Source organism: Thalia democratica, chromosome 8 (assembly GCF_965202585.1).
Source record: "Thalia democratica chromosome 8, ktThaDemo2.hap1.1, whole genome shotgun sequence".
Lineage (NCBI taxonomy): Eukaryota > Metazoa > Chordata > Thaliacea > Salpida > Salpidae > Thalia > Thalia democratica.
Window position 1 is genome coordinate 8544663 of NC_139172.1, and position 14761 is coordinate 8559423.

General features: G+C 22.9%; 1 protein-coding gene across 2 annotated transcripts; it reads left to right on the plus strand.

Annotated features, from left to right (window-relative positions):
* Positions 1-946: 946 nt before the first annotated feature.
* LOC145842157 (ubiquitin-like protein 3) lies at positions 947-13101 on the plus strand. 2 transcript variants are annotated; one of them, XM_082949553.1, is made up of 6 exons: positions 947-1064; positions 3088-3166; positions 5130-5241; positions 7372-7464; positions 11105-11182; positions 11928-13101. In XM_082949553.1, exons 2-6 carry the CDS (start codon positions 3107-3109, stop codon positions 11987-11989), a joined length of 405 nt encoding a protein of 134 aa, XP_082805679.1. In that variant the 5' UTR covers positions 947-1064; positions 3088-3106; the 3' UTR covers positions 11990-13101. The 2 variants fall into 2 exon arrangements, with proteins under 2 accessions (XP_082805679.1, XP_082805680.1); XM_082949554.1 differs by having other exon boundaries at positions 5133-5241; positions 11928-13098.
* Positions 13102-14761: the final 1660 nt, after the last annotated feature.

Genomic DNA, 14761 nt, shown 5'->3' on the forward strand with positions numbered 1-14761 from the left:
TTGTTCTGTGACTGTGTGTTTAATTTTTTTTTTTATAGAAGTCAAAGAAGAATGATGAAAATTTTGCGAACTTTCTATAAAAAAGACGTCACTAACTTACTGGAACTTGTATTTTAAGTAAGAAAAACAAACTTATATTAAGTGTTAATCTAGTCTAAAAACTTAAATAAGTCTAGTCGTAAGTAAAACATACAGCCTTTTTTAAAATAAACTAAAAATTGTAGTGATTTTTTTTTTAGTTTGAAACGGTTTTGTTTTATATAACATACAATTTTTTTAATACTAGTTTTAAAATAGTTATTAAGGTTTTACTTACAAAACTTTATGATTTAATTAGTTTTATGGGTACCACTAAAATTTTTTCACAAAGGTGTAAAATTTTTTTATGATGTTGTGCATATCGAAAAATTAATATTTTTTCATTAACGTTTTCAAAAAGTCAAAAACCCAACAGTTTTAAAGCATATCAAGAAACCAATTAATTATTATAAAATATTTTTACTTTAGTTTTGTATACTTTTGTAATTTTTCAAGATTTTTTTTCAATTTTTAGAATTATGAAAAAAACGTTTTTAATTTAGTAAGCCTATCGTATTTAAATACGTTTATTTAAACCGTTTGATAACATTTTTTGTCATCTGAAATTTTTTTTTCTTTAAAAAAAAAGAAGAAAAATTATAACAGGTTTAAAACATTTAGACTTACCTGTTAATAATTTTACTCAGTTTCTACGCTTTAGCACAAGTTTTTTAAAATGTCTGATAATTCAATCAACTATGACTAAAATTGAAGCAGGTACTTTTTTGTTGTTTACATAAAATATAATAATCTAAATCCATTCATGATAAAAAACAAACAAATTGAAAATTTCTAAAAGAAATTTATAACTAATTATCCATTATTTCTTCAAACACTACTTTTGGAATCTTTATTTTTGTGTATACACATGAGTTTAAATAAACTGCACTACAATAAATAATCATCATTGTAGATGGAGGAGTAATACTGATGTTTTTCTACCATAAATAAATTCTATAAGTTATAAAAATTTTCTAATACTAAAAGTATGTTTATTTTTCTATTTTAAATCAGTAGTTGTTTAATTAATTATATTCACCAACATTTAATGTAGTTGTGAAAGCTTGTATTTTTTTCTTTCCTTTCTTAATTAAGACTTCAGCCATGTTTTAAATGATTTTAATTGTTATAAATTTTTTTTTTTAATAAGAATAGAAAGTAAATGGTCAAATTTGAAAAATTATATTTCTTAAAAGATATGAATTTTATGAAGTTACATTGAAACTGTAAAAACCTTTTTAACTTTTAAATATTTTGAACTTTAATCATGTTCTCTATAACAAATCTGGTGAATTAATATTTAAAAATAATGTTTAAAAGATACATAAATTTAAATTTCTAGAAAATCTCAGGGAGACTCAAAATAACTCATGATATTTTGATTTTTTTTAAACTCCAGACATGTAATTTTTTATAATAATCTCAGGATAGTTTAAAGATTTTTTAAAAATTTTGGACATTTTATTCTAGATCTACAATGAGATTTCGTTGATCAAGTTTTAATCTTTTGTTACTATATATAACTTATTTTGTTTCAGAAGTTTTTATTTTATTTAAAATGCTTATTTAATTTTTTTTAGCCTTTTGGCTAGTTCTTCACTATTATTAGAAAGAATATTGTAATTTTTTTATAGTCTGAAATTAAATTTTATTATGATATAAGAGTATTCATGCCAGTGAGTATTTTATTTATTAAGATTTAAGTTAGTTAATTAAAATGTCAAAAAATATAATCAAACTATTTTTTTATATATAAAGTTTTTAAATAACATGGTTACATAAAGTTATCCATTAATTTTGTTATTATTCTCAATTGATTTAAACTTTTAATGTTAAATCTTTTAAAAAGTATTTCTCATAAGTCTAGTGACCACTCATACTCATTTATTCATCCTTTAAATTATTAAGAAGTAAAATGAACATGAGGTATAATTAAGTTGCACCAGAGGCAAAAAGTCGAAGGCAACAATAGGTTTCTTATGGGAGGCGCAAACTAAAACGGCAAATAACTAGAAATCACTAAAAATCTATCTCCTCCTACAATATTTAAAAAATTCTGTCGGAATTTAAAAAAATTAAAAAATAAAAATTTTATAACAAAAAAAAAAAAAAAACTGTTATTTTGTTTATTGTTTATATAAAATTTTTATTTTTTTAATTTTTTAAAATTCTGTTCCGACAGAATTTTCTAAATATATCAAAGAACATTTCCTGAAAATTTGAAGTAGTTATCTCGAAAACGTAGGAGAAGATAGATTTTTAGTGAAATAGTCTATTTTTGCCGTTTTAGTTTGTGCCTCCCATAAGAAACCTATTGTTGCCTCTGACTTTGACCAGCTATATCTCAAAAATTGTTTTGAATTATTAAAATCTGTAAAAAGCATCTTGTAGCTTAGTAAAAACATTATAAGATAAGATCAAAAACCAAAAAAGTGTGTTTACCCCCCCTATGCCCTTAAATACAAAAATAATAGAAATATGACTTTTTTTTTGCATTTCTTAAAAATTTTAGTAATTTTTTAATGTAAATAAGCACAAAGCAAACAATTATTTCAAAGTTACTACTTTTGTCTGAAAATTTTTATTCCAATACAAGTATTTTTGATAAGTTTGTAAAAGTGTTCTGATTTAATCTCAGACCAACTTAATTAACTATTTGGAATGATTCAAATAAATATGTGCAAATTAAATATTTTATTTACAACCAGGTTTTGGTGGCAAAAAATTGCAGCTCACAAAAAAATTCATTACATACAATTTTTGAAAATTCAATAGTCAAAAAAGTTTATTATATATTTAAAACTACAGCTTAAGACCAACAAATTACACCACTTTAACAATTTATTGTTAGTCCTCAATATAAAAAGTTGAAATCTATTGTAAGTTTTAAAGCTAGTAAATATTTCGGTAAACTATTAAGAACAATATTTTGTTTATGTTGTCAAGGTAAATTGTATAAAATCATACTTGCTTAAAAACTTTTTTTTATTAAATAATTACTTTTTTCAGTTGCATGTAGTGTGTAATTATGTCAGAATCAGCAACAGAAAATTCCACAATGAAAACCACACCACCGTCTGATGAAAAGGTCTTGATTTTTTTTTTTAATATTTTGTTTTTTAATTCAACTAAATTTAATTTTTAAAAGTGTTTTTGTTTTATTTATATTTGTAAAGCTTTAAAAATTGTTTTAACTTTTTTATAAAATGAGAGAGACAGTAATTACTATAAACCAAAAACTATTTATACAAATATGTTATCAAGTTGTTGTTGTTGAAGTATTAAAATCTGTATTTAATAAATATGTTTTTAACTTTTTACTTGGTTATAAAATTGTGATTTTTTATATAAACTAGTAATTGGTAAACTAAAAACCAAAAGAATGGTTTTTTGATAATGTAAAATAAAATTTAGTTTTAAATATTTTTTATGAAGTAAATATTTTATTTATAATAAAAAATATCTATAATCATCCACTAATAGAGTTTCATTTATTACTTAAAGATCTCTGTTATTAAAAGCTCTTTGTTTTTATAGTTTGAACTTGTATAGCTAATTTAAAAGTTATATAATAAAGTTTTGAACCCAGGAAAACTAATTATTAAATGTTTCTATTTACAATTATTTAGAAACAAAAACTTAGAAACCCTAATGATCTGTAAAAATTGTAAACTATTTAGTTACAAACTAATAATTTAATAAATTTATGTAAGTCATTTAAATATAATATTTAATGTTTAGTGTTTTTGTATACTTTAAAAATATGAATTGCACAATTTAATTTATGCTCCTTTAGAATTTTTTTTATAATCATACTTTTATAAGCAGATTTATCAATGCAGTAAATAGTTTTTCCTTAATAAAACAGTTACTATTATTTTTAGCATTACAAAAGTAAAAATAGTAGTAACTCATAAGTTTATTGAAACTTAAATCTGTTTAACCTTATTAAAATATTTTTCTTTTTAAGTAATAAAAAAAATGACTAATTTTATAGTCCAAATGTTATTAATTATTTAGTTTTGTAGTTGTTGTACAATATCATTATTCTTTGTAGTAAGAATGAATAAACTATTTAAAAATGCAATTTTTTATTTAATATTATATATTTAGGTTTGCCTGCGTGAAAACTTGAAAGCCTTTGTTAACAAATCTGACTGTTTTACTCAGTTTGATCTGTTTTGAGTGTACTGCTACATAACTTTGCTTGATTGGTATAGTCATGACTATATGGGGGTAAATAACTTTTTTCACAACTTGATCTTATTTTCTAGAGTTTTAACTCAGCTGAATGTTGCTTTTTACAGATTTTTAGAACTCAAAAAAGTTTTAGTGATATAGCCGGTTAAAGTCAGAGTGTACAATAAGTTCCATATGTAAGGAGAAAACTAAAATGGCAAGTAATAAAAATAACTAAAAGTTTTTACCCTCTTAAGTTTTTTCAGATAAATACTATTAGTTTTCAGGAAATTTTCCTTGCAATATTCAAAGAATTCTGTTGTAGCTAGTTAAAAAAACTCTTTTTTTTTCAGAATTAGTTACAATATATATTTTTTTTATATTGTAAGGAAAATTTTTTGAAAGATTAAGGTGTTTATTTTTAGAAACGTAGAAAAAAATAATTTTTTAATGATTTCTATTTATTTACCAATTTAGTTTTCTCTTACCACAAGGAACCTTTAGTACTCTTTAACTTTAACAACCTATATCACATTAATCATTTTGAACTTTAGAAATATGTAACCAGCAACTTGAAGCTGAGTTAAAACTCAAGAAAATAAGGTGAAGTTGTAAAAAAAAGAGGTTCAACAACTTATGACCTGAATATATGTATAAAAAGTTTATTAAATTAAATATTAAACATTTTTTTACTCAAATTGTTGTCTAACACATATGATTTGTATGTATTGCATTAGTCACTTTCAATAAGTTTGTAGCTATTATAATAACAAAAACTATGTACAGAAATAACTTTTGTTTGCATCAAAAATGTCTTACTTAATTATTAAAAAATTTGAACAACTCAATGTGAATCTAATAACTACTTGAAGCAGATAAACTTGAAGTTGCTGCGAGTAAATGGCCAGTTCAAAACATTTCAGTTCACTCCTTCGACGTCTGCAGCTGCTATTGCAAAACACGTTTTTGATAATTGGCCTGAAGGTTCATTTGAAAATATGTATTGATTCTAATCATAAGTTTTATTTTAATTAGTTTAGTGTTTTCAACCGATATTCAAGTTGTAAATTTTTTAGTAACTCTGCTTATTTTTGTCAAAATCATTATAAAACTATGACTTTAGGCCAGTTAAAAATTGTAGATGGTTTAAAGTTTTCCAGGTGACTAATTTTAGTCATAACAGACGCTGAAAATTATTTTCAGTCTTGCTGCAAGTTCAGTAGCAACATATTTATTTGAATTTTTTTTTATTCATTTAAATTTCTAGTAATACTAATTTTTTAAATGATGACGGTTTTCATAAGCATCTATATATTTAATGCTTGGCTAAACCTTAATTACTAAACATAGCTTTAGTCTATGATTTAAATAATTTTGTTTACTAATAGGCTGAATTTGTTTTTTACTTTTATCAACATATTCAAGAATTTTTGTAGATTTATTAGGTTGTAAGTTTAGTTTGAAAATTTTAAATGTGGTATTTTCTGTTGGTTTTACTTATTTTGAAAATACAACAGTTTTTGTCACGTTTTATACATATAAAATTAGTTCAAGACCATAGGGGAGTTCATTTTTTTTACATAAATTTTCATTGGCTCTTGAAAAAACATTTATAATTAATTATAAACTATAAATAAACTTTTATAGATTATAAAACTTTTAATTAACCTTTTAGATCTAGTCAGCTTTCTAAAAAAATTTAGTTTCTATTGATCACATAATTTTCATTGTCAGTCTTCATGGAAGTTTAAAAGTTTACCAAAAACCTATTTTTAAACTTTTGTACTAGAGACGTAAAGTTTAGATAAAAAGTTCTTTGCAGTATTAAAAAAATGTACTTCTAAACAATCTTACAAAAATTAAAATTTTCATGATCAAATTAGAAAAAAAAAATCTTAATTCATTTCAAAAAAACTTCTGTACTTCTTTCATACAGACTTTAACATTTTTGTAATAAAAGTTATACTTAAAAGGTTTAAAAACAATTGCTCAAAGTCAAAAACGTTAATTTTTACTCTTTTTACTGAAATAGTCAATTCTTGCCTTTTTAGTTTCTACCATAAGGAATTTATTGTTCTTTCCAGCTTTGATTGCTTATATCCTAAAATTTTCTTCTGGTTTAAAAAAAGCAACTAGTAACCTACTTAAAAAAAATACCTCCTTTATTGTTTGAATATTTTTTTTTAGTTGTAACTAGATTCAAAACTTTAAGTTAATATTCCTAAAGTAATAAAACATTTTTATTATCTGATTTTTTTAATACCCAATAAAGTGTTGTTATAGGTTTTTTACAATAAATATTTAACAAACTTTATACTCGGTATTAGTTAAAGTATATTTAACTTTTTAAATCTTTCATTTTAAATCGTTTCTACTTTTTTTAAAGACTTTAGTTAATGAAAATAACTGATAATACTTACTTAAAAAAAATTATAATGCTAAAAATTTACTTAATATTTGAATTTTGTTCAATCACACATAACAGTTTTTCTGTGTTTACTTTCTTATTTTCACTAAAGAGAGTATAAATGTTTGTTAAATATTATTGAAAAATTATTTTGTTCTGCTTATAAAAAATACTGAGCTTTCAACCAAGTGAAGATTTACCATATCTAGGTATGAAAGCAGCAAAGCTCTTTATTTGAATTCACCATGAAATTTTGTTAATAAAAACAGCAGATAGTGATAACAAACAACTATATAATAGCATCTTAATATAAAATATATAAAAGTAAGTGTAATTTTAAATATATTTAAATCGACCCTAAATTTATGATTGATATTAAAAGTAAAGTTTAAAGTCGTAGTTTTTAGTTAGTTGTTTACAATTTTTTTCTTTGCTAATAAAAATGTGACTATAGCTTATCAGTAAATGGCTGATAATTTTGTAAAATTAATACTAAACACTGAAAACTGGTTGTTCATTCTTTTTTTTTTCGCTTAGGTCTATGTTAATGTTACATCTAACGTGGTTCTTAGCCCGATCGATAACTTTCATCATCAATGGTTGAAATGAATCATTAAACAGTTTTTACTTGGTATTATGGAATTAGTTCAACTATTATTTTTAAGCCTGATATGTCATTTGTTTTACAAATGTTCAATTTGTTACAGAGTGGGACCCAATGGAGGAGAATGTGAGGAGTCACGGCGTGCTGAGGTTGATCTACCAGGGAAGGTTTCTTCATGGAAGCGCTACTCTTGGAGGTACACGTTGTTACTTGCTAAGAAGTTTCTATTTTACAAAAACACTTTTAATGCAACAAAGAATTTTTATTGTCTTAAGAATTAATTTTGTTTTAGATTAGGTTGAAACAGTTTATGTATATTTCAGTTTCTATAGCACACAACCGAAAAAGAAACAACTTATGTTTGTAAATATTTTTATTTTTTCACCTTTTTTAGAATATTAAATACGTTAGTCTCAATGATATAATTTTGAAACTTAACAACTATAAATCGTTGTACACTTTTGATAAAATTCAATAACAAGTTGAATTACCTCGTTTTAGTTTCAATTTATTAAGTTAAAAAATGTTTGAGTTTTGCAGTTATATCATTAAATTTTATAAACTAACAGTAGATAGTTTTTAGTAAGTAACTAAATTTCTTTAAAATAGTTTACTATTAGTTTTTATTACTAAAAAGTTTTTAAATAGAATATATTATACAAATAAAAAAGTTTATTAATAATTTTAAGTTTTAAATTACTTATACTTTCTATATTTATTGTTAGAATTACCATATTAACTTCTGATATTGTTTGTTTTCAAATTAGATTTATAAATAGAAAAAAAAAGCCCAAAATCATCCGAAACAGTGTTTATTTTATATCAAGTTGTATATAATCAATATAAAAAAACTTTAAGTTAAAAAACAAATGTGAGTTTTTTATAATAAAACTTAAAGTTGCTGGTATACATTTTAGTCTCTTGGTGTAAAGAACTTATATGCTAAATTGATATTGTTACGTATAATAAACTGTCAATTAAAAATAATTTATTAGAAATGCGATTTAAATGCAAAAATACTGATTGTGTTTTTACTTAACGTTTTAGAATAATTTGTTTCCTTACAAGTAATGACAATCATTTAAATATTTTTCTCAGATGCATAATCTTTATGAACTCATTGTTTTTATTTTTTATAAACTATGAAATTCTTAAACTGTTTTAACTTCTTTCAAGTTACATCCGCACTCAAAGTGTGACCACAGTACAAACGGATAAATAATTAAACGCATTAAACTTCTAATTCTTTTCCAGTTTTAACGAAAAGTTTGATTTTGATTCATTATCAAGAACAAACAAAGTTTTGTTTTGATTAAATTGATATTGTTTGAAATGTTTTTGTAGTTTACGTGGTTTATCTTATATACTTTACTGTTTATAATTTTAAAACAAAAATTTTAAGATATTTTAATTTTTTAAAAATTCACTGGTTTATAAAGCTTATTATAGTTGATTACCTATTTTATTTAATTAAATTCTTACTTGTTTTGTACATTTTATTAATTTGTATATGTTTTTATTAAGTAAAAGGTTCAAGGCCGTAAGGGTAGCCCAAGTTTTTGTTCATAACAAGCTTTAAGCCTATAAGACTATAAGTTAATATTTATTACAAGTAAAATATTTAATTTAATTTAGAGATATTACTAGTTTTGTAAAAGCTTTTTGATACTTTCATATGTAAGACATTAGTTTGATCTTTTTTTTTGAAAATTAATCTAAATAAATAAATCACTTTTTTTTATTTTTTTTGAGCTACAGATTTAAAGTTTAAAATAATACATGAAAAAATTAAAATAAATTTTGTAGATAACTTGAAAAAAAAAAACGAAAATTTTTAAATTAAATAAAAAGGAAAACTAACTATATTTTAAAGTGATTTTTTTCAAAAGGTAACTTAATTTCAAGAATAAGTTAGGTTGCTCAAAATTTGCAACATAAGATGTATAGAAACTACTGTACCCCTTAATAACGTAACCCCTATTTAACCCCATAAACGCCTTTTTCTTTTGAAAAAAATTACTTAGAATAATTGAGATTTCAAAGTATATTTTTTATATATGAAAATATTTAAACAATGAAAAGTTGAAAGTTTTTTTGTTTCATTAAAATAAGTTTTATTTTCTCTCTTTTATGACCTCACCATTATCACGAGTCTTAAAGAAGTGAGCTGTTTGTTTTTTGTAACACTTTTTTTAATGTAATTTATATTATTGATTTAAAAATACAAAGTCATGAAAATAAAATACCAAACTAACTAGTTTGTTAATAACTATTTATATGAATAAAAATGAACTTACCTTTAAAATGTTTTATTATTTACTGAATATTAGCAAGTTATGATAGAAGTAAATTATTATATAAATTAGTATTCATACACTAATACTTTTTATCAATCCTAAACCATTTTAAAAAAGTTGTTTGTGATCGTAGTAAATAAAATGCTATCTAAATTTAAAATAGCAAAGAGTATTTAAAATTCTATTATTTTTTATCTATGACAATATATATTAAACAATTGATTACAGTAATGAAGTTTAATTCTTAAGTCTTAAGTATTTTGTAAAACATTAATTTTTTGAGCACAGCTTGCATAGCCGACCTAGTATCTGACCTGTTACTATTCAAAATATTGAACTTATTTAGTTCGTTTACATAACTTAAGATAAACTATTTAATGAAAACTAATTAGTAGTATGTTTTTTTTTTAATTATCAGTATATTTTAATCATGCTTTTTTCAAAGAAAATGTTATGCTTTGTTAACTTAAGGAGAGTAGGTTATTTAAAATAATCTAGTTATATAATCAACAAATGCTAAAAGCAAAAATTGTTTAGATGATATTATACATACTTCTATACATATATTATATTGGTATACATATATATACATATATATGTACATATATGATAGTATATTCTATACGTCAAATACTTTATTTGTAATTTCTTCTCAATAAAGAAAAAATTAGAGTTTGATACTTTATGAATATTTGCTGTCTTATAATACTATAGTATTATTTAGTACAAGTAGTTTTTAATATAAATTTAATAAAAAATTTGAAAGGTTGAACTTAAATATTTTGTATAATCTTACGATATCAGACTTTTATTTAAAGTATTACTACAAGAACTAAAGGAAGTATGTTATTTGGAAGCAAAGTACAATTTAAGTAAAATTCTACCTTAAATATATTAAAATATATGTAAAGTTTTTGTTTTTAATGATAGAAATTTTTTTATTTGTTGTATGTTTTTTATTTTTTAAAAACTCTACCGTTTTTTTCTCTAACTTGGTGTCTAGTTGATAATGTATATTTTTCAAAAATGTGTTTTATTTCTGTAACTCTAATTTTTAAAGTCTAACTAAAGTTGTGTTAAATAGTATAAAAGTTGTGTTTTTGTTACTGTTATCTGTAGTCATCAAATTATTGACTTATGATCGTTTTATTAGAAAAATAAATTTCAGACTATATTTTATTTATTTTATCACACAATGTATTTTCAATACCAACATTAGCAGAACTGTTTATTTTGTATGAAAAGACCTGGTTCTGTTTTCAATAAATTTAAGTTTTTAAACGGGTGGTTTTGTGTATTGTATCTATGTAGTACTAATAAGTGATCAGCGTTATTGGGATTGCACGACTATTCAAATTCGAACAATTCAAACTCTTAAAAATAAAATTAAGAGCCACGAATCAGTAAGTAATGTATATTTTAAAAAAATGCACGTAGGTCATAAAATATCTACAAGCCATTTTTTCGTTTTCGCAAAGTTTCAAATGTTTTTCCACTTGTTGATAAAAGCAAATTTAACTCATTTGTCAATTTTTGCAGCATTGCGGATAGGTGGCAGTAGAACGACTGTCATGCACCTCGTCTGCAGGAACAGCTTGCCAGAACCTCACAATAAAGGTCAGTTTATTGTGATACGAAATTGAGTGTTTTAAACTTGTTGTGCTTGTAAAATTATTTTTTATAGGTTATAGAATTATCAATAATGTTTTATTATTAAAGTTTGTATAATTTCTTTTACCTTGGTAAAATTGTGCAATGGCGTAATTTTGAAACTAAACATCGTTTTAATAAATGAAATTAAAGTTTCTGAAGTAGCCTATAGCTTTATAACTTGTTTTAGTTCTAATGTATTTTAAATAGTTATAAAGTTAATCAGGATTTAGCTTGACTTAAAAATCAGACAAATTAAATAAACCAAAAAGTATATAGGTTTTATAATAAGTTTAAAGTTTAAATAAAAACTTATATTTACTAACTTCCATTTCCTTTTAAACTACCTCATTTTTGTTCGACCTGGTTCAGTTGAAATCATGCTTTTAGGTGAAACTACAAATTATAATGCAATTTAAAATGTTGACGCTCTTAACTGTTTTTAAATTCCATAAGTTTAATTTACTGCGTGTACTATTCATTACTAATTCATTGCATTTTTAATCCTTACTGCAAGTCCAATCACGAATCTTTCATTTACTCTGGGTTTAATAAATTAATTTTGTCAATTCAACTTGACTTTGATTATAGCACCTATTAAGATAAATGTGAATTATGCAGGAAAATGAGATTCATTTGAAACTATACTTTCAGGTGAAAAACTGTAAAAATGCAAATCAAAATAGTATTTATTAAAATAAACAAATGTTAGGAGCTGAGGAAAATGAAAAGGAAGAATCCTCGAGCTGCTGCGCGCGCTGCAACGTCATGTGAACTCAATCATCGGTTGTGACGTCACAACGCAACTTTTGAAGCCATCAACACGGGAAACCGTCACTCGAGAACATAACATCAAAAATCAGATTTTTTTTTCTAATCACAAAAATTTTTTGAGAAAATCCGTGGCAACCGTGGCTTTTGTTCGGTACTAAAGTCGTTTCCCACTGAAGTTTAAAAGTGGTACATGTACAATTGCTATAACTCTTTATCAGCCATAAGTTATTTATTACTTCAAGCAAAAATTAAAACTGAGAGTTTAATAACAAGCGAAGATTTTTTTGATGTCGTAACTTTCTTTTTGTTTTATTGGATTTTTTGTGAATTTTTATTGCTCAATAATGAATTATTTTATTGCAATTCAAAGTTAGATAACCGTCCTTAAATGCTTTTTAGAATCAAATTAACTTAATTAATAGTAAATTAATGATTTTTTGAAATCATTTTGACAAATAATGAACTCGATGGTTTCTGTAAAATGTTTTATGTTTGTGTATTTAATATCTATATACTTTTTTGTCGTAGTGCTATAGTTATAAATTCTTTTTATTTTAATGTTTTTAAAATTCCCAATCTAAAAACTAACCCTGATACAAACATCGATGAAAAGAAAACCCGTATTAATGCCTTACCCCGAACCTATATACATCACAGTACACTAAGATATTTATTTTTTTTCATATAACACCTTCATTAATAAGACCTGCCGTGTTTTAGTAGTCTTGTTTGGTGCATATTTATGAACAACTAAAACACTTGAAACAACTATTTTATTTTTTTTTTAACTTTTTTAAAGTCGTATTGTTTTCGATTTTATTTTTAAAACATTTAATAAATTGTAAAAAAAACAACTGATGGTTCGTTGGTAATATTTGTTTAAATTTTTATAGTTATTTGTGTAAATATGTATAAACGATTTTTATAACTACTTTTTTTAATGATTTTTATTAATTATTTTCAATTTTATGGTGTCTAATAACTTATGTTTAAATTTTGGATAAATATATAAAACTTAAAGTTTAAAAAAAAATTCAGCTCTTTTTTTCTTAATAATGTTTTCAAACTATAATAGTTAAATAACTCGTAAAAATGGATTTTTTTATTGTAAAAAGTCATTAAATAAACAAAATATATAGATTTAATTATAAAAAAAAATTCTAAGTATAATTGAAAAATATTTTACTTCTCTAACAGTGTTGATTTTTATTTTTGAAAAATGTATTACTTTTTATTGTAGCAATTTATTATAAAATAACATCAGTAAGTTAATTTATTGTTTACAATAGTTGTTCAATAAAATTAAAATGTACTATTGTTGGCTTTTGTACAATGAACCTTGCTAAAAAGTTAATTGACCATTTTTATACAACTAATTGTCCATTAATAGTTTTAATATTGTGAAAGTAATATTATGCTAAACTCATTGTAGTTTATAGGTGGTCAGACTTAAAACAATATTTAAAGAAAATCAGTTAAAGATGAATAAAATGAACACTTGGTAAACTAAAACTAGTTGTAAACTAAATTTCTATTGCAAGTTTATGCTTTTGAAAAATAAAGTTTCTTAAATAGTTCAAAAAAACTGTGTAAAGACATATTTTATTAATTAATTAAAAACTTAGACATTTTTTTGTATTAGTTTAATTTCTTTACTATTATACTTTTATTATTATAAGTGGAATTTATTTTGACGTATTATTTTAAAAAATTAACAAAATAAATCTTATCACAAGCAAAATAAATTAAACTTAATGAAAACATTTAACTTTTTTTTTAACCACAAGCATTTGTAAACAATTAGTTTGTTTACCTTACGTAAACATCAAACTAAATAAATAATACAGAAGAAGATAAAACTTCCTGCGTTTATTAATAGCATAATTTTCACAGGGTCAGTAACATTTTGATTTATAATCAGTGAATTGCAATTTTGTATGAAACATTTTTAAATCATCTTTTCATAATTTATTTTATCTGCATCAGTTAATGTAATTACTTATAGAAAATTACAATAATTTTTTATACAACTTAATTTTTGATTTACGAAAAATCTGACTGCAGCATAGCACAGTTTTTCGGCTTCAAATCAAAACTACTACAAGCAGTAGTTTTAATTTCTTTTACTATATAAACAAATTTTTGCTGATGTATGATTTAAACTAAACTTCATCAAAATTAAACTTTGTTATACAGTTTTGAAGTTACTGAGTAATTTGATAGTTATCATCACTTTTATACAGTATAACAAGCTCGTATTTTTTTTGTATCTAGCGTAGATTAGTATGTATTTTAAACATTCTTCTAGACTTAGTTATGAAATAAGCTAGTTGTGTAAATGGTAAAAATAGTTACTTAAAAAAAATATATAAAAGCTCAAAACTTACTTTAGTAACGAAAAAAATAGGCATGTTTTGTATTGCGAGCAAAATTAAATCAAATTAACTAAAAATTTTTTAGTATTTTTGATAAATTTCTTCAAAACAGTTTAAAAGTAATTTTATAGTTATTACTTTGAATTTGTTTATTAATAACTTGTTATGTCGTAGCAGTTGTTAAAAAACTTATAAGGTTTTCTATCTAAAACTGTAGATTAATTTAAAAGAAAGAAAAAAAATTTACACCAAAGTTTGAATCAAAAAGTGAATGATCTAAAAACAGTTGTGTTGTACAAGAAACAATTATGTAGTTGCAATTAATAATGTCGACAATTAAAAAAAAGTGTTTAGTTTTGAATAAGCTTGTCTCAATACAAAATATATAATCAAAAAA

Bases quoted from the DNA above. Each gene is read 5' to 3' on its own strand.
- LOC145842157 (XM_082949553.1), top strand. From the start codon at position 3,107: ATGTCAGAATCAGCAACAGAAAATTCCACAATGAAAACCACACCACCG. The intron at 5,242-7,371 runs GTTCATTTGAAA...AATTTGTTACAG, and splicing joins TTTTGATAATTGGCCTGAAG to AGTGGGACCCAATGGAGGAG. The intron at 11,183-11,927 runs GTCAGTTTATTG...AACAAATGTTAG, and splicing joins GCCAGAACCTCACAATAAAG to GAGCTGAGGAAAATGAAAAG.